Source organism: Miniopterus natalensis, chromosome 11 (assembly GCF_054644295.1).
Source record: "Miniopterus natalensis isolate mMinNat1 chromosome 11, mMinNat1.hap1, whole genome shotgun sequence".
NCBI lineage: Eukaryota > Metazoa > Chordata > Mammalia > Chiroptera > Miniopteridae > Miniopterus > Miniopterus natalensis.
The window spans coordinates 70,279,700-70,300,051 of record NC_142091.1 but is presented as its reverse complement, the minus strand read 5'-3'; the positions used below and the strand labels follow the sequence as shown (position 1 = coordinate 70,300,051).

General features: G+C 43.0%; 1 protein-coding gene across 1 annotated transcript; it reads right to left on the bottom strand.

Moving 5' to 3' along the window:
* Nucleotides 1-705: 705 nt before the first annotated feature.
* Nucleotides 706-6,928, bottom strand: LOC107527593 (oocyte-secreted protein 2-like). Its single transcript, XM_016200372.2, has 4 exons — nt 6,865-6,928; nt 3,293-3,471; nt 2,207-2,310; nt 706-820 (listed from the first exon to the last, which is right to left on the bottom strand). Exons 1-4 carry the CDS (start codon nt 6,926-6,928, stop codon nt 706-708), a joined length of 462 nt encoding a protein of 153 aa, XP_016055858.2.
* Between the last annotated feature and the right edge of the window lie 13,424 nt (nt 6,929-20,352).

The window sequence follows — 20,352 nt, the reverse complement described above, 5'->3', positions numbered from 1 at the left end:
TTGCTCTTAAGTGGCAGGATGATACTATACTTGACCACCTCAATCCGTCAATCATTTCAAATATGAAAGAATCACAAGGGGGAGGAAGGAAAACCTGGCATCGAATTTCGGTTAAAGGAGTGGTTCTTAAATTTTAGAATATAAATTTAATTTCTTTTGCACTAATGACTCAAATATGATGAACCTCATTTTTAGGACTAGTTAATTAGGAGAGCACACACAAGTTAAAGCATCTTCACATAGAAGAGGCTTTGTCTCTCCTGGGAGTTCGTATATTACATTTTGAATTCTGCACAAATTTTAGTCTCTGGCCCATTTACACACCTATCTCTATTTTTTATACTCACTAAAAAAATATTTAGAACAGTTTTCAGAGGTTCTTACCAAATAGATCAAACTATTGTCATTGAGAACATATTGCTCAATTTATTATATAGATCAGAAAATAAAATTTAAATAGGTAATATGAAGTACCTAATAGTTAACATTAAATTAATAAGCCATACCCCTAATGAATAATAGTATCTAAAAATACACCTTCACTGAATTAGGGCCTTCACTGAATTAGGGTTTTTTAGGGATCAGATACCTAAAAAAAGATTTATACCAATTATTTTTCCATACAGAAAAACCCCCACATCATTTTCCAACAAAATCCATGATGCCAATTTCAAGTTTTCATTTTTCCTTAAGGACAGAGCCAGTTTAATTAGAACTTAATAATCCTAACTCTTCTGGTGTTGCCTCAAAGTCAGCCATAAAGGGATTGGGATTCAACTTTATTTCATCTGTTGAAACTGGTGTAAGCCACACTGATTTCCTAAAGAAGAGAAAAGCAGAAATTAGGTAGAGGTGACATACTTGGTACCAGGTCTTTCTCAGTCTAAACTTGGAGCCAGGTTATTTTCACTTTTAGCACTTTTGAACACTATGATCATTTTCAGGTGTTTTAGGAGTGCAGACAGTGCCTGGACCTTCTGGATAAAGATGATTTATAATGCTTGTGTTAGCAGAGTACCACAGTGCCCAGGCCTAGACAAATGGATCCTAAGAACAGCCAGTAAAAGCTGTCAAAAGCTTAATCTGACCCAGTGTGTGTGTGTGTGGGGGGGGGGGGGTATACACAGCAGTAAAATCCATGCACCAAAAACCTAATCACATTCCTTTGTTGGTCGAGCCTTCACGTCTTCATTTTTTTCTAAGGAAGGTAAGTTACAACCCACATAATAATTACTATCAGAATGGGATGCCTTCGTCGGCACTATTATTCTGGTGGCCTATGCGGAGGCAATAGCTCCAGGGCACTGGCTAATGCATAAGAATGAAAATGTGTGTGTGTGTGTGTGTGTGTGTGTGTGTGTGTTCAACAATGTGAATGTACTTAATGCCACTAAACTATACACTTAAGAAAAAATCCACCATTTGAGCCACTTATGTATATTTTATCACAACAAAAAATAAAATACTAATTCTCTCCCCCGCAAGTGGTACTCTGATCAAGCTAAAAGATATTGCACGTTAACTCTGAGCTCTAAATTATTTTTTGGTGTCAACTATTTTTATATATTAAACAAGGATAGAATTTTCCTGTGTTTTGCAGGTGGTCTCCAGAGTTGTCATTCAAATGTATAAGGCTCACTATAAATATTTTGGTGAGATGGTCAAAGTGTATCAGGACACCATTCCACTGTCCCGAAGGTCAATGGGGGGGCCTTCTAGGGTTCAATGGCTCAGTTTCACAAAATTGCAAGCAACGTACATTTAAGTATTAGGCTATGATTTAGTGTTAAATTGAAAGATTGCTTTTCTCTTCGTTTTCATAGCTGTTTCCTCTCCCAACATGGACTTGAACCATGAAACGTATTGGAAAGAGTATCGTGAAGGAAGAAGCTTTGAAAGATAACATCGTGCTTGATTTTCCCACTTACTGAAGTGACTTTGCATCCTTAGTGAGTCTGCCTAATAGTTCAGTTACTATAAAATAACCTAGTGACACTGGATTGTGTATGTTTTGATTCTAAAATGAATCCTACATTTAAAAAATAAAAAATGCAAGAACGTTCACTGAAGTATTTGTTAATGCTGATTTAGTGTTTGTTCCGAGTTAGGCCTACGGGTGAATCATATGTCTATGCCTCTGCGGAACCGTCTGGTAAGTAAAGGCGAAGCAAAGGCATTCAGAAGGGGCCTGATCTATTGGACTCACCTAGAGGTGGAACACTCCAGAGGGATATTACGACCTTGGTGATGCAGATCTCTTGGATTATAATGCAACTCACTTTGAAAAAGGAGAGAATCCTCTGAAACAACCTAGGAGAGCACACAGTTTAAGTAGAAGGTCTTCACAGTAACAGAGGAGGCCTACACACGTTTGAACAGGAAGCAGAAGCCAGGCAAGCTCCCAGAAACGGCTCTGCCACCTTTAGGTACCTGCGAGGGTCTGACAACCCACCAGGGCAGAAGAGGAGTGTTATCTGGAAGAGTGGATCGAAAATGCCCGGGAAAATAATCTTAATAGTACCAAAAAGTGACTTACACTGCCACTTAGAGCCACCTTTGTGATTTACTAATGAAAAGGTTCTTTTGAGAAAGATAATTGGAGGTAAAATAATAGAGTAGTTCACCAACCCCCTGTGTATCCTAGGCCAATTATTAAAGCACCATCCAAAGCTCCAGTTCCCTTCTTTCTAAAATGAAGACAAGACCTATTCATAGGTGCCTGTTATAATTAGTCATTGGCCTGAAATATTTTTATAGTATGACTATAAAGTGTTTAAATAAGAAAATGTAAAAAAAAAAATATAATATCCCAGAATAAAAATACAATTTAAGATTTGTGTCAGCTAAATAATCGACAGATTTTATTCCAATGAAAATCTACTCCCCCTATTGACACGTCCTCACAGAACATGGACAGGTTCCAGTGATCTAAGGTTGAGTATGATATACCTGCCCAGGACTGGGGACCTTCCACATGGAAGGAGCTGTCAATGAAATTTAAAACTGTCTGCTAGGCTGTAGTGACTATTGTATTTAATAGTAGCCTGAAGGTAGCTTAAAATCAGCTCCCTAACCAGTGGTTTAATCTGTGCTATAAGGTCCTGTGCATGTACATGGCCCAATATTCATTGAATCATAAATAAGAAGCTGTGTTGTTATCTATTCATAAGTCATTATAAAAATAGGAGCAAAATTTGTTCTTTAAAAAAACAACACAATTTTTGCACCGGGCATAAAGGCCTGAAAAATTATTTACTTATAAGTTATTTTTATAAGTAATCACTATTCTCACCTGCATCCTGATACCACAATCAGAAACAGGATATGTAAAATCATATACATATGGTTGGATCCGCGTCACAGGACAGCCCGATCCCAGGTATAACTCATCGGGGAATATATGCCGATGCCCCGTGTATGTGTGCGGGGCCACTTGGACCACCATCCAGTCCAGAGTACAAGCTATTTTCACTGCAGAAAGAATCATACGGCGACGTGTCAGACGAGAATTTATCTGAAGGAAGAGCCCAAAGGACATTCAGCTCTGACCTTGGTCATAAATTAAAGAGAATCAACCTTCAGTCAATCGATGAAAGGTAAACACAGCTTGTACTATACCAAGTTTTCCTATTACCACTATTTTCTAAAACACCTACATAATTATATCCCCAAATAACTAGATTTCAGTTATTTCACAGAAAAGAAAATCAACACATAAGAACACAAAAAGAAGAAAACAACAAACCAAAGGCCAAAACAGCAACAGCAAGCGGTAAGAAGCGGTGCGGGGGAGCCCTGCGGTTCCGGAGGGAGGAAAGCGCCCAGGGCGCCCGAAAGCCACCACGGGGAAAGGCGGTGACCCAGCCCAGGGGCAGCCATGCTGCGGGGTGGCCCGCAGGAAAGGAGCCAACGGCCGTGGGAGGCGGGCTTAGCTGTAAACATCTCTAATGACATGGATTTCATTTATTTTTAAAAAGTAGAAAACAGGAAGCGGGAGCAAAAGAGCCGCTTGAGGCCTCGGGCGGGGCTGCGCCGTTGGGGCAGGAGCGCGCCCGCGGGGCACCTGCCCAGGGGCTGGAGAGCGGGGCTGCCCCGGGTTGGGACACGTTTAAGACGCATGCCCTGCACTCTCCTCGGTGTCCTTAGCCACTTCATGTGTTCTCAAAAGCGCCACAGAAAGCACTCGCCGGGCAGCCTCTCTCTGGAACCTAACGAAACCTCTGGGGGAAATGAAGTTGGTGGCCTCTTATCCCACCAATAAGTAATTCAGCCCCTGCCGAGGCCTGGTCATGCCGATCCCCACCAAGCGTGTCCCTAGAGGCCAAGCAGCAGTGGGGCCTGCTCAGCAGTGCTGGCCCCCAGCTACTGGCCCCTCAGTAGTGACACCCAGCCACTGCCCCATGAGCTTCGTGCTCAAGGACGCAGGGGAAGCAGCCGGGGAGAGCGGCCTCGCATTAGATCGCGGGGCTCCCAGAAGAACCAGGGAGAGCACGTTCCCCTGGGGATGAGCCCCTCATCCCCTAGGAGTCGGCGACAGGGGGTGGTTGGAGGAAACGGCCTAACGGTGTCTCAACAGTGACTGCCTGCCGTCAATATTTTAGCATCTTGTGCTTCTCACAAGTAAGCCTCACGTTACTCTGGGCAGGCGAGTCACACCTTAGAGAGACAGATTGCCTACCTAGTACCGTCTGTCCGGGGTGGCCAGTGCTCCCTCGCACATCCGCTGCCAGGTAATAGTAGGAAGTTGGGTCACACGGTGAAAAGAACACTTTAGCAGTTCAGGCCTTGCCCAGGAAAACTCCCAAACCAGTAATAGGGACTAGTAGGCCTTGGAAGACATTCGGGATATTCTTCAACACTTTGTAGGAGCTGAATCTTCCCAGGATAAAATAATATTTATATGTTAATGAGTGAGAAACCTCAAGCACTGTTTGAGCCTGGAAGTTCACAGTCTTTACAATTAATCACCATCAAGAAAGCAAGAAAATGCAGGGAGATGTTATGGGAGGGGAAGTGGGATTGGAGAAGGCCCATGTTCTACGTAAGCGATTGTAACCTCCAAACCACACCTCCCCATGTGTTGGGAACATCACTCTAACATCTCCTGCATAAGGTTATCCAGACGGCTCCTCCTACAGGAAAGAGGTTTCAACAGCTGGGATTGAGGGGGGATTGAAAGGGACAAGTGGGCAGGACATATAGGAAGTCCAAGCTGCTGGCTCCACTACTTTTTTTCATACTAATATTAGAGTCAACTTTCCGGTTGTCATTCTGAGGTTGTGTCTCAAATAGCTAACAAATCAATTGAGAAAAAGCCTGAGGAACACTCATAGCTGCTGTGTTCATTAACTGAAGCAGAATCTTGCTGGCACCCAGGCATCAACTACCACAGCCGGGCCTCAATGCCCACTCGCCCCAGATCGCTAGGATTCTTCCCTGACTCCCAAGTCACTCCCCTTTCTCCACATGTGCTGAGTTGAAATTTTTGAAATGTCAGTAATAATTAACGGCTACATGTGAGCTGTACTATTCTAGGATTCTGAAAGACTCATCTTGGGTACAATGGAAAGATCAGGAACTATATGAAGTCCTTGCTAACAAAGGATTTACAGGTCAAATGGATAAAGAAGAAATTCACAAGATGCGGTACATATATACAATGGAATATTACTCAGCCATAAAAAAGAATGAAATCTTACCATTTGCTACAACATATATGGACCTAGAGGGTATTATACTAAGTGAAACAAGTCAGACAGAGAAAGACAAATAACATATGATTTCACTTACATGTGGAGTCAAAAAAAACAATAAATGACCAAACAAAACAAACAAACTCATAGATACAGAGAACAAATTGGTGGTCACTAGATGGAAGGATGATTGGGGGATGGGTTAAAAAGGTGAAGGGATTAAGAATTATAAATTTAATCACTATGTTATACACTTAAAACTAATAATATTATATGTCAATTGTAATTGAAAAAGAATCTTTTTGAAAAAGATTTTTAAAAATCATCAGTCCTATTCACAGAGCCTTATAGATATGTAGTTTGCCATAAGAACATGTAGATCTCTTCTGTGTCTCCCATGCACTGGGGCAATTGGAAAATGGGATGTAGCCTTGACAAAAAAAAAAAAAAAATTCACATGTCAATTCCACACAAAAATAACCCACTGCAAACAGAAACATATACGTATAAGTGATTTCCTAAAAACATAAAGAACACAAAAAGTAATACTGAAATAGTGCCTTAGAGTAGTTGACATTTAGTTAGGCCTTGAACCTGGGAAGCATTTGGAAAACATAAAAAAATGTAGAATATTCCAGGTGTAACAGAAAAGTATTGGGATCAACCTATGGACAGACCAGATATTGATTTAGCTTTATCTTATTGGCTTTGCAGAACCATTGATGAATTTGACAGGAGTGAAGATCAGATAGTATTTTCAAAGGACACTAGAGCAGTATCATCATGGAGGGAAATATGAAGAGTCTGGAAGCAGGAAGGTCAGTTAAGATACAATCGAGTATCTTACAATACAATACAATCAATTGTATTGTAATTGGCTGTGGGTTTGAAAACGCAGATTGACACGTAGAGTCAAGGGTTACTTCTGAGGAACCTCTGCAAATGGGAATCAAGACAGAAGACCACAATAAAGGGAAAAGAAAAATCTCAGACATTTAGGCAAAAAGGGACAATGTGTCCTCAACATATTGACTCAAGGCTACTTGGCCCCAAATATTTCTCTTCTAGCAAATTGTAAGATTAAGTTTTGCAGAGAGGAGAGTGCCTCCATGGAAAGCCATCATTATGAGTAACCCCTCCAAGGAAGCATCCTCTAAGACCGGGCATTTACCATTCATGTTCTCAGCACAAGGCCACATCAAAGCAGAAAGGAGAAACAAGGCCTCTAGAGTCATAGGGACCTTCCTCTGCGCAGCCCCTCAGCACAGGACTCCTCAGGAAATAGGAAGCGGTAACCGGCCTAAGTGATTTTATATGGCCTTCCACGCACAGCTGCCTTCATTTCCCTACTCACTTGGATAATCTGTGGGGTCCTATTACCACAGCATCAACCGTCTGGAAGCTGAGACTCTCCCGATTGCCCAGACACTGAAGTTCACAGAGGCGTATGAGGCGAAAAGTGCTGCTTGACGTCTGGGTCTGCATGCGAGGCCTGATTAAACCATCCGGGGGGCTGGCATGGCACACGGCACTGCCAACGGATGCTGAATTTTAGGGAACTATTTTCACTAGATAATTCTCAGGTGTTATCTAATATAAATCATGCATATTTGAAATCAGGAGACGACTGCTTTTTCATATCTGTGGGTTTGGTTGGAAGAATCAGTCCCAGAGACGATAAAGGGACTTGAATGGGATGAATGGGAAGACACACCCAAAGAGGAAAATCTCTTCGTTCTTTCCTCTGCCAGTTAGGGGTGCTTAGGTGGAAAATAAATGACTAGTACAAAACTTATGGGCCATGGGTATAATCATTAAAGATGCTGCTTGTCCCGCAGAAAGAGAAGCAGGCGCGGATCACAGTGCCAGGGGGCTGCACTCCTTTCGATGACTTGACTCTGGGGTGGCCGGGGGGGGGGGGGGATCCATTTTCTTCTCGCTCCTAAAGGCCACCCACATTCCTCAGTGTGGCCCCCTCCCTTGCGGTCCCATCACTCCAACCTCTGCTTCCATCATCACATCTGCTCCCTCTCCCTTCCTCTTATGATCCTGTCTTCCACCTTTTTTATTATATTAGACCCACCGAGATAATCCAAGGTAATCTTCCCGTCTCAAGATCTTCAGCTTAATCACATCTGCAAAGTCCCTTTAGTTATATAAGGCAACATCTTCGAAGATTCGCTGTGGACATCTTTTCTTTTTTTCACTACCACAATTGCCCATGCAAGTGCGGCCACCTAGGACCTGCCACAGGGGCCGTGGAATGGTAATAAAGGAGTTAATCCATACTGGGGGACAGGGTAGGGAGCCTACGATGAAGCAGTTGAAAGCCTCATATGAGAAAACATCAAACAGTCTCAAATGTGGCAGGAGGGTTGGAAGCCTACTGTACTGGAAAACAAGCGCACGTGAGTTAAGATCTGTTAGAGGGTCTCCACAGTTGGGCAGCTCTGAGGATTAGCAGGAGATAAAGTCCTTAGCTTTCAGTTGTGACCAATCAAGATGATGTAAAAGCCTAGAGGCCATAGCACTAGTTTCAGCGACGTCAAAGGCGAAATCTCCGTAGGTTCCTAGAAAAAAGAGCATCTTGAACACATTCACTGGTGTTCTTGGCAGAATTAAAACACTTTAAAGGTGAAGGAGATGCACCGATATAGATATTAATCCACATTAACGCCAGCATTAGTAGGTTGGCCCACTGGAGCAGGCTCAAGGCTCCTTCTCACACTGATGAAGGAAATTATGGAAACAACCTGCTTCGGAGGGTGCTCTTTGGGCCCGGCACTGCTCAGATGCTCTCAATGTGTTGCCTTATTCCAGCCTCACCGTGTTCCCACAAGAGAAGGGCGTGAACAGATGGTTCAGCTGAGGCTCTGAGCCCTCAGGTATCTCACTCGAGGTAATTTGGCAAACAGGTGGCAGAGAAATGTCAACCTGCACAGAGCCTGAGTATGGAGGCGAAGCCATGAGAACCCAATTATTCTCTTTACTGTTCGTTCCAACCTTCAATCACTACAGTCAGAGTCCAGAAAGCCTATGTCTTGCCCGGCCGGCGTGGTTCAGCGGTTGAGCCTTGACCTAGGATCCAGGAGATCGCAGTTCGATTCCCCGTCAGGGCACATGCCTGGGTTTCAGGCTCGGTTCCCAGTCGGGGGCGTGCAGGAGGCAGCCGATCAATGACTCTCTCATCATTGATGTTCCTATCTCTCTCTCCCCCTCTCCCTTCCTCTCTCTGAAATCAATAAAGACATATTTTTTTAAAAATTCAAATTTAAAAAAAGCCTATGTCTTTTCGGTCCCGAAGCCCAGCAATCTTCCCCACCTAAGCAACTAACCCTCATTTGCTAAATCCAACTGAATTTATGTTCTATGTCCTATGAGAAGCATGGGGAAGAATGATGACAATGGGGAATCCACCAAAATTTAAAAAGATCCTTCTGACTTGTTCATAAAATATGAAAATAATATGTTGGGGTCAGTGTATTGGACAGTCATAAGGAAAGCTCGAGAGGGTGTCCATCCAGTGGTAAACCATGAATCTGACTGTAAACAGGTAGAACCAGCTACCAGTGTACCATCAGGGTAAAGCCTATTTCAGAAAGTCACGAAGGGAACTATTTACACAACAATTTTTTTAAAGGCCATCACGCCTTTTTAAATCACAACTGCTCTTCTATGTTCTCTCTTACTCGTGCCAGGTAATAGGCCCAGAGCAGAGCAAGTCAAGGATTAGGGAGGAAGAACCTTCTTAGCACCGAGGCCTCACCTCCTCTGATTCAGAGTCAGATAATTATCTTTTATTTTTATTGATCTTACCGATGTTTTAGAAAACAAGAGCCATTCAAGGAGCAATCCAAACCCCCACGCCCTAAAGCTACAAAAATTATGCATACAAGCCAAGATTCTAAAATTAACCTCCTCCCACCAAAAAGTGTGTGTGTGTGTGTGTGTGTGTGTGTGTGTGTGTGTGTGTGTGTGTGAATATGGACGGATGCATATAAAATGGGTATTTCCTAGGACTTGCACATTTGAAGAGGCCCAGGCCAAGTTCACGGCAACACTACCCCACCCGGTCAACTGACTGCAGTCCAGGAAGGCGGATTCTTCTGTACAAAATTATTTTCTAATTAAAAATATCAGTGATTTGACCCTGCAGTTATACTGCCCCACGGTCATTCATCCAGTTAACAAGTAAATATCGAGAGATCACTATGAGCAAAATAGCATTTTATGCCTAAGGAATACATACATTTTTAGTAAAAAAAACTACAACAGACAAAAATCTCTTCCTTTATTAACCTTACATCCTAATGAATAAGAAAAAAGCTTAAAAAGTAAAATATATAGTATGTGCTTAGTGCTAAGAAGGAAAAATAAGAAAGGAAGGGGGTGTATGAAATGTTGATGTGTGTGAATTTTTAGACGGCGTTGGGAGGACTCAAAGAGAAGATGGTTTTGAAGACTTGAAGAAAGTAAGCGAGTAGCCATGTGGACAGCTAGACAGGACAGCAAGGGGAAGTTTCTGAGACAGAATGAGGCTGTCTCCCATAACGCCGCTTAAAGAAATTAAAGTTGCACTCACACAAAACGGCAGCACACACTGGGCTCAAAAGATGGTCATTAAATACACTAGACAGTTGCCTATGGTAGAGGAGGGATTGATCAGTTAAACCAAGAGAGGGGCCTTGCACTGGCTAATAATAACAATACGGAATTAACTTGACCCTTGAAATCTCTTTAAAGAGTATAACTCTACCTAGTTTGATTTTGTCTAAAATTGGAAGTAGATGAAGCTAGGCTTTCCCAGATAGGAAAGAAATTTCAAGTCTAAAAATGTCACTCTAACAGTGAATAATTAGTACCTCAGCTGCTCTATCAGGATGTTCGGCATCTCTAAAATCATCTCACATGGGTAGCCCTTAAAAGCGAAGTGGTCCTTAAACTTTCCCATGCATTAGATGCACCTGGGGAGCTGCTAGAACACAAATCATTGGGTTCCCACTCCCGGGGGTATGGCCTGAGAATTTGCATTTCCAACAAGTTCCCAGGTGATGCTGATGCTGATGCTGCTACACTGGGGACCACACTTTGGGAACCAGTCCTTCAAAAGTCCTAAAGATATTCCAAAGATGACTCACAAATGCTTCCATTTGGTTTGATACAATAATATCCTGCACGTCAGACCTCAGGAGTGTGCTGAGGGCTTTCTCTTGGTTGTTCAGAGTCATGAGTAATCATACACATCAAAGTGTGTCATTAGACATAAACCCACTTAAGGCTTCTCAGATGCTTTTAACTTCCAGTTGCTTGAGGTGTTCTTAACCTGCGATCTAGTGTAATGAAGGCCTTTGTGAAGCTACCTTCCACTTGCGTTTTTGATTGAACATTTTCTGGGCAAGAGCCAGGTGTGAGTGAACTTTGGCTAATAGTAGTTGAAAGGGGAGTTTCTTGACGACCATGAGACAGGGGCTTCCTGGCAAGTTGCTTAGGTTTGGTTGTTCTTTCTTAAAAACTGAGACTGGGTGGCCCTAATTAGCCTCCTTGCGTCCAGTTAATGTTGTTGAATAACTGATGAGTTCACATCATCTTCTCTCTTGGAAACATAGTCTGAGGGTTCCCAGATTTAACTGGTCCCTCCTCTTATCTCCCATTTCCTCCCAGTAAGTCATGCTTGTCCTGTCTGCTCCTCCTGCCTGGCAGTGATGAGAACCGAGCCCTGGACAAACCTCTACGTTGGTAGATACCGCCTCCTAGTGGCAGAGTCAGAATTACAAAATACACAACCCCAGGGTGTGTGATCTCTTGAACTTAAGTGACTCGGCAAAGACAGAAACAGTGATAGAGAATTTGTTTGTAAACATCAACTTTCCAGATTGGTGAGGAAATGAGAATAAGTGTAGTTATAAATGTTTAAATGTGATAGGTGCATGTCTGCGCATAGGACCTGTTTTCATGGCGTCTGATTCGGGGCATCAGCTTTGTCCTAGGCAATATTACCCCCATAAATAAGGATTTGTTGTGACAGTAATGTTTCCAATATATAGTAAAATAAACAGTAATAAAGCTTTACATTTTCACATGGGTACATTCCATAATCATCTTACAGACCACAAAATATACCTGCAAAGGACAGAAAACTCTAAAGAGTAACAAGTGTCAATTCGTGCTTTTCCTTTTTCCATTCCTGTTTCTTTAACTTATCTCTTTTTTGCACAAGTGCAAAGGTAACTAGACCAGGCCCCAAGCCTTGAGGATGAAATTAGTTAAGGCCTTGAGTTGGGCTGTTAAAAAGAGGGAAAGTCCTGAAGGTGCACATGGGATTTATGCATTCCTTCATTTTCAGAAGAGAATGGAAATTTAATAATTATACCCAACATGTAAAGATGATGATAAAATTGATTATTCAGCTATATAAAAAGATGCCTCTATTTCCTAATTTTAGACAAACACTTAATCATGGTTCTCAAAGTATGGGCCAAGAGCCAACAGTATTAGCTTTACCTGGGAACTTATTAGTATTACAGACTCTTGGGTCCCACTTCAGACCCTGAATCAGAAACTCCAGTAATAACGAGTCCTTAGGGTAAATCTGATGCACACAAAGGTTTGAAAATCACTGTAGAGTCCTTTGTCTCTAGCAAGTGATTTGATATTTAAAAATACACGCTGCACATGAATCTAATGATGATCTGGGGTGTTTTTCTTAGTAAGCTCTGAATTTAAAAAAACACACACAAAACTTATTTAAGATTTCTGAGTGCCAAAGGAATTCCACTTTAGCACTAAGTATTTCCTAACATGCATCAGCGAAGACTGAGCTTTTGCTAAGTTTGCCTGGTGGCGATATTGAGAGCAGATAAAACACCATCCAGGTCCCAATTGTTCTCGGAGCTTTGCTTTGGGGATGCACAAGAAATGTAATGTTTCTTGAAGCTGCTCGCTTCAGTACCAGCCCTCCACCGTCACCTAGAAATATGTGTACTCAGAAATGTTAAAAGAAAACAAAAGCCTGCGAGAACTCCTGGACAGGTTCAGAGTCATCAGCAAAACAGCTGATCTTCTGCGTGCTTTTCAGGTTACCTCCCAACAACCAGCCCCTGAGGCCCATTTGAACGCGCACTTGAAAGTGATGGGCTCACAGCTTCTGTGGAAATATTCAAACCATGCATTTCCCTCTACTCACCTTGTTCTTTAGTACCTGGAATAAGAAAATGCAGAATTTGGGGAGGTTTCCTTATGAGGAAGGCTCTCCTCCAGCTGCCCCAGGGGATGGATTATTGCGGACACCTGGCAACTCCTTATAACAGGGCCGGCGGCCCTCGCCCAGCTCCCTAGGTCCTGAGTGGATGTCGCCTTGGGCTCTGGCCAGATGAAGGTTTTCCTGGCGTTAGGAGGGCTGCACCTCCTTGCTTCTCTGCTTTGGACTTGCTCTGGAGAACAGCCAGGTATTTGCAGAGCACTAGGAGAGAGGTGGGGAGCTGGTGATCAGTAATGAGGCTGCTGCTTTGACTTGCCAGCCCTGGGCGTTTCTATCTGCCTCGTTGCTGATAGCGAAGGGCCTACACTCCACCATCTGCTCCGGGTGCCGGGGTCAGGGCACCCTGTTTTCCCACCTGGCTCCAGCCGGCCCCTTCCTTTGCCCCACAGCATCCCCTCGCCCTCTGAGGATGGCTACTCTCTAAGGAGAGCGGGGTTGGTTGATTAGACACCAGGGTTTCCTATGTCTGAGTGGAAGGGTCAGCTCGGCTTCAGCTATGAAGAACGATGCTTGGGAACAAAGCTTAAAGAGAGAAACACATTGTTTGATACAAACAATACATGTGTGTATCAAAGCTTGATTCTGGATTTTAAGCTATTTCACAAGGACCTTTATTTTGCAGTTCATAAAATAAGATGCCAAGTGATTGGGATTATTTGTAACAAAAATTCTGACAATGGGGCCAAGAGTTATGTCCCAGTACATTTTCAAGATCCAGAGTCTGGTCCGCCTCCAGAATTTGTCGTTTGAAAGACACACTTAAGGACCTCTAGACATACATACATTCTTAGTGCTGTTTCTAGAGAGAAAGAAAATGAGCTCTCGCAGCTGGAGACACTAATTCAGAATTCTGACACACCCAGGTCCCATGTCCCTCGGTGGATTTTGAAGGTTTCCTGTATAGAGAAGACCTGGGGTGCTTATTAAAACACGTAGGCAGCTGGGGCCCAGTCCACACCTAAGGAATTGGATTTCTGAGAATTTGGCCAAGTAATTTGCATTTTTAACAATTATTAAAAATGGCTTCCCAATAGAATTGGGACTCAGTGTGAAGTCACCTGATGTACATGGTCCTAGTGGACAAAAACTCCCAGGAGACTTGGCAAGACCCTTCCGTGCGCCCCCACCACACGGGCGCCCACTTTCGTAACTTCCACGCGCCGCCTCCTCGGAGCTCTTGCACTGATGCGTTCTCTCACTTGAATTCTAACCACCTATTCAGAATATTAACTCGGGTGTCTAATTTAAATTATTTTATCTAAAATAAAATGTATGCACTTTGTAAAAAACCTGAAACCTGCCTCTCCCCGGTTTTCTCTCAGCTAACAGCAGCACCATCTATGCGGGTTCCCTTAGAGCGGTCGCTTCTCCTTCCCCGGCCCCACGCCCACGTGCACCCGCAGCGTCCCTCGGAGTCCACTGGTTCTAGCCATCTCCTCTACAAAAGCTCAAGTCCACACCTCCAAGGGCCAATCCTCACCCCACTTAATATCCTTGATTCCACCTCCACTCTCCTCCTACCCACCAGAAAGAGCTTCTCAAACCGTAAATGAGACCCTATTTCCCCACCTTGCTGTGGCTCGTTACATTCTGACCGCACTGGCCACCTCCTGTTTCTGGAAGTCACCAGCCCCAGGGTCTTTGCTCTCTTAATCCCACTGCCTGGGATGACGAGTGACTTAATGCCCTAGACACCCTCTTCCTCTCCATGTCAAGGAAAACTGCTAGTTTATCCACCATGCGAGAGCCGAAAAAGAAGAAAGGACAGGCCAACGAATGGTTTTATGTTGCCGCTTCCATGATTGTAGTGCCAAGATTTCCAGGGGCTGGAAACTGCCAGCAGCTAAAGGGGCTTCAGGACTGTGAACAGTTTGCCCGTAAAAGCTCGCCCATCCCACCACAGGTTAACCTTCCAGTGATCTTATGCCTGCCCCTTTAAAAGAGCACATAAGTCCTTCTCAGATTTTCCAATTTATTCTCTGAATTACCAGCAGTTCCAAATGACTCTGGGATTTAACTGCCAGAACCTGTATTTCACTGCCTGCTTCCTGGCCTGTAGCAAACTTGAATGCTTCCATTAAAAATACAGCTTCGACTGTTTTGGGGTTGACAGGGTATAATATCGCTTGAAGCCACCAACTCTTTCCAGTCCTTTCTCAGCAACCTCTAGGATATTTCACCCTCGGACTTTATCACAAGTCCAAATTTTCCTTCTGTTTTAGCTCCCCTGAAATACAGCCGAGTGATCAGGGAGGGGGGTCTGCACGTGCTCCCCTCATTGAGCAACAGGCAGTGTTATGCATGTATTCACTCAACACGTATTTACTGGACATTCATTGTGGGCTTATCCTTGGCTCTAAGTAATGCAGCAATGAAAAATTAGCAAACCAACTCTTCATTCTCAAAACGTTCTCATGCAAAGAGAACAACATTTTAAGGCGTAATTACTAGGTCACAATTAGTAAGAGAAAAGCGCACTGGGTTAACCTACGATCACTAGGTTTCTGTGCCAACTCTGTTAGTTTTAGTTTGGTCGAGTCTCTGCATTGCTTCAGAAAATACCAAGATTAAACAGAGGTACCAGGATTAGAACAGAAGTTGTGCTTTCCAGGAGCTGAAGCTGGGAACGAAGGCAGGCTGACCATTGCCCATAATTACTAATACAAATGCCACAGTGCAGATGTCTTCCACTTAGAACTGTAGAAGGGGGCATCTAACACCTTGTTTGGGGTAATTCTCATCCATGTGTAGAATCACCTGGATGCTTCTTGGAGGTGGGAGGCATTTGAGCGTTTCCAAGGGGAAGGGTCACCTCTAAAACCTATTCTCTACCAAGGGGCGGGTGCCTTGTATTGCTAACTGGCTTTGAGCGTCCCTGGCTGTCCATGGTGCCACTGGGTCACCGGGCACTTTTTCTTTCCTACCTCTCAATAGTGTATGTACGATGCAGCCCCTCTCTGTTCCTGGCCAGAGTCAAGTCGACTGCATTTGGCAATAATCTACCTATGGCTCCTGAAGAAGTGTTTCTAGGAGATGAGTGTCCTGTGACCTCGGTGCATCCAGGATTTTATGAGTTTCGATACCATCCCACTGATTGTAACATTAGGGTGGAGGTAACTACATACCTGCCTAATTAACTGAATCTTCTTAAAGACTTTCAGGCTCACAAACTGCATGCCATGGTTTTGGTTTTGGGATTTTGTTGTTGTTGTTTTAGTTTTGGGGTTTTTTTCCAGTAATAAAATAAACCAATTTTGTCATATCATATCCAGACCATGGGCAGTGAGGGAAGACAAGAACGCACAGTTTCCACTGTCAGATAGTTGTATCTCCCCCTAGAGAATGCAAAACTAAATAAGACGTGGAACTTGCCTTAATTTTAGAGAAGAACAGGTGGGTTTTGTTGTTGTTTTCTCTATATTAGGGTCAGCAAATTACAGCCCGCAGGCCTGATCTGGACCACCACCTGCTTTTATGTGGTCCATGAGCTAGGAACAAATTTTTAAATGCCTAAAAAATAACAAAATCTGCCTTTGCAGAAGTCTGCCCATCCCTGCTCCATAGTAAAAAGTTAACCGCATAGCTTCATATCCCTCTAAGTTTTTATTGTCTTCAGAAGCAGCCAGTCCTGCCTGGCTGAAGGCAAATGGAGAAAGAGCTGATGAGAGTTAGTGGCTGAGCCAGATAAGCTAATAGGAGAGTTTCAATTACGTTAAATGACTATTGAGGATAAACAAAGAAAATAAGCACCAGTATTCACTGTGGCGGTCTCCTGGTGATGGGATTAAATCTTCATATTGTCTGTGCCGCATTGTTTACATTTCCTTAAAAAATGTTGTTTCTGAAGAACATCTAAACCTATTTAAAGTACTCTTTATAGCTAGATGTATCTCTTACTCAGTTACTATTCTAAGGTCAGGCTCAGGATCTAAAGACCTAGAATCTAGAGAAAAGTTTCTCAAGACAAGAAATTATAAACAATTTCTTGTTAATAATAAATGATAGCCTTAAGGCAATATTCTTTAAACTCAGTGGCAGGTTCTCTCACCTCCTGTGAACGGCATTTGATAGTGATCTACCTTCGGCCCCTATAACAGATGTGAATTCTTCTGGCCACTTAGAAAACGGTTCTCTTTCCCACTAAGAAGATACCTTTTAGCATGTGTGCCCATTTCTTAGAGATGTTGACTGAACCACTAATTCCTAACAAAATCTTTAGGTCAACTTATACATTTTCTTTGTCTTCCCAGGTCCTCCCAGGGGATCATCTCCTTTTTGTATCTGAAATCATCTTTAAATCCATGTTCTCCCCTCTTGAAGCTTCAATACCTGTGGCCTGTGCTGTGCCCCGGTAAGTCTAACAAACTGGTTTTGTATCTTCTCGACTGTCTTTACCTGGTTAGGGAAGGAGAGAGCTGAAGCTGAGAGAGGAGGTTGCTAGACAGTGTTAACCAAGCCCTCGTGAGAATCTTCCTCTTCAATGCTGTGTAATTCTGTGTTCTTGATCTCTCTGCTCTGCTGCTTGTTACCAGTGTGACTTTGGGGAAGTTATTTCGTAACTCTGTGCCTCAGTCTCCTCATCTTTAAAGTGGAGATAATAATGCCTATTTCACAAATCTGTGGTGGGGAGTGAATGAGATAAGGCGTGTAAAGAAGTTAAAACGGTGCTTGACTCATAAAACATGTAGTACCCAGTGGCAGGTGCCATCGTTGCACCAGTTCATTCTCTTCCGTTTGGTATAAAACTGTGTATACAACTACTAGGTCTAACGTCACCATTTATCTAGTAACTCGCAGACTGAGGAATCATCTTGTTCTAATTCCAATGTTCATGTTACAAGTTCTATTTATTATCGCTTAGCCAAGAGCAACTGCGGATATTAGAGGTCCTGACTAAATCAATGAATTTATAGGCTAGGGAGAGAAGTTTACTAGAATACTCATTTCAACTAGTTAAATGTTAAATATTTTCACTTTCCCCATGATCTATGGGATAGGACTCTTATTGGCCCATTTAGGTCCTGCCTTTTATAGATGGTCTAAAACCCCCGAGTTTAAGTAATGACTTCTGCTCAGCTAATAGCAATGTGATGGTGTATTTGGGAGAACCTTCTCTTCTATAAAGCTTACCGGGTTCTGCTGTTAAATTAGCAACTCATTTTCTAAACTGAGGACAGGATGACACGCGGTTTGGGGTTCTGAACCTCAGTCCCCAGGACTTGCATAGATGTTAACCCCACCCCTTTACCTTCTCTTCCCTTCCTGTAGTCATCCAGATCCCGTGAGAACAAGCAAAGGACATGATGCCGATAGACCAGGTGGCACCCCAAAAAGATCGGGAATAGCCAACTTATACTTTGGAGAGGTAACCAACCAGAAAGCTAAGGTGAGGCCACTTAACGTAGTTAGGCCAATGCAGTTCAAGGGTATCTTATAGCAGCAGACAAGATTCTACAAGGAAAGTGTAAAATGCCTGCACCTCCCATCCAGGAAAGGCTGGCCACGGCCCTCCTTCCTCAGCAGGGCTGCCGATCTTTCCCGCGGCCCCTTATCTGCCCGCCATTGACTGGCACAGTGACTGGCATTAACCACATCAACTCTGGTTGTTCCTTGGAAGCCATGGGGGATGAGGCGATAGGTGAAACATTTTTACCAAAATCAACATCAACAGAATATAGAATAGAAATGCTGTAAATTTAATACCAAAACCATAGAACATGGACTTTGATAAGGTAGAGATAATCCATGAGAATGTACACTCAGAAATATCTTAAATTCAGACTCTGTCCTTTAAGGAGTAAGAGCCTTCCCTGTCAGGGAGTACATTTCCTAAATTATATGGATTTCCCTTCCTGGACAGCTGAGAAGGGAAATCCCGAATATATACAGATATGTCTATTGTGAACTTGGATGTAGCTCTCTGGGGGGAAGTAGCTGTACAGTAGAGAGATAGTAAGCACTTTCACAAATTTGAGGTATGTTACAGATGCTGTATTAAATCAGATATATATCATACATCTCTGATATATTTTGTGGTTAAGAAAAGCAAAAATATTTATGTCACTAGACATATATAACTCGTATGAATGTTTTTAGAACATGACCCAAAACATTACCTCTTTGCTCCCTTCCCTCTCCGCCCCTCCTTGAGACTTAGGAACAACAGGTCCTCTAAGACAAAAGAGAAGAGCACACTATGCAGATTCTGATCTTTTTTCTCTTTGCAGATCAATGATCAGTTTTGCTCCTTAAAACAATCACATGGCTCATCTTTCCCCACCTGAGAATTCAGAAGCTGATCAATCCCTATGGCCATGGTTGTAGGAGGATGGCATGTTAGAAGCTGGAATGCTGTCTGGGGATCCTGTTTGTTATCTTAAATTTTTAAATGTTTTAGATGATTTGATTTTTAATGGAATTGATCTTTGTTTTACAATCCTTTAGAAGGGCCTTTTAACTTCATAAGGAATTATAATAAAATGAATTTTCTTTACTGGGTTATCTGTTATTTCATAGTGCACCGTGCTATGATGCTACATTGTATGTAAAATGCATATATGCAAGCTCATGTCTCCATTAGTTGTTTAGCGCCTGCGGTCAAAGGTTAAACCTAGTTGAGCTGAATAACAACCTAGGAATCTAATTTACTTGGGACTGGTTAGAATAAATTGAAGAACTGCTGGACACAAGTGAAGTTAGGGTTAATGGGTTCTTTGATTATGAAGTTGAAGTTGCTATTTCAGATTGAAGGTGAGTCCTCCAGAAAGGTTTGGTTCACGCGCTTCTACTTCCCTCTGGGGCACCGGAAGGAGCAGCTACACAGAGACCCATTGTCACCATTTTCTGAGTTTACCGGCCCCTGGTTTCCATTCTGAAGTTAGCGGGAGCCTTCTGGGGAGCTGGTAGGACGAGTCTGAATATACTGTCGATGTTTAAAGGGTGATGAAAATAGCAAGAAAGTATTTCCTATGAAAGTTACAGGAATTCATTTCAAATGAATGCTGGGGAAAAGAGGGCAAGGAGGAAGAGCGGGAGAGGACAAGCAACCTGAACCCCTTTAGCCCCAATTTAGAAAGAAACCCGTGCCAGTCCCCATCACTAAGACAGCAGCAGCTCTGTTGGCACAGGAAGCTCAAATGTGTAGCTCACCTGTTGCCTTAGTCCCCACCTGCCTTTCTCCACATCGCATTATTGGAGCTGAGAGTTCACGGACTAGATTTTTCCAAGGAGGCACTTCCAGTCATCTTCAAATGACACACACCCCTCCTTCCCCTATTCACTAAGGTTTACTGATATCAGATGTGGGCAGAATTCCAGAGACAGGACTAAAACCCTAAAAAGTTTTATTAAAAAGTTGTCAAGAAGATCCCATTGCATGTTGCAGAATTGTGCTATTACTAA

Coding starts and splice junctions, on each gene's coding strand:
- LOC107527593 (XM_016200372.2), bottom strand. CDS start 6,928: ATGACTCTAGAGGCCTTGTTTCTCCTTTCTGCTTTGATGTGGCCTTGT. Junction 3,472..6,864: donor TTGTGCTGAGAACATGAATG/GTAAATGCCCGG, acceptor TTCTTTCTGCAG/TGAAAATAGCTTGTACTCTG. Junction 821..2,206: donor CTGGAGTGTTCCACCTCTAG/GTGAGTCCAATA, acceptor TCTCTTCTTTAG/GAAATCAGTGTGGCTTACAC.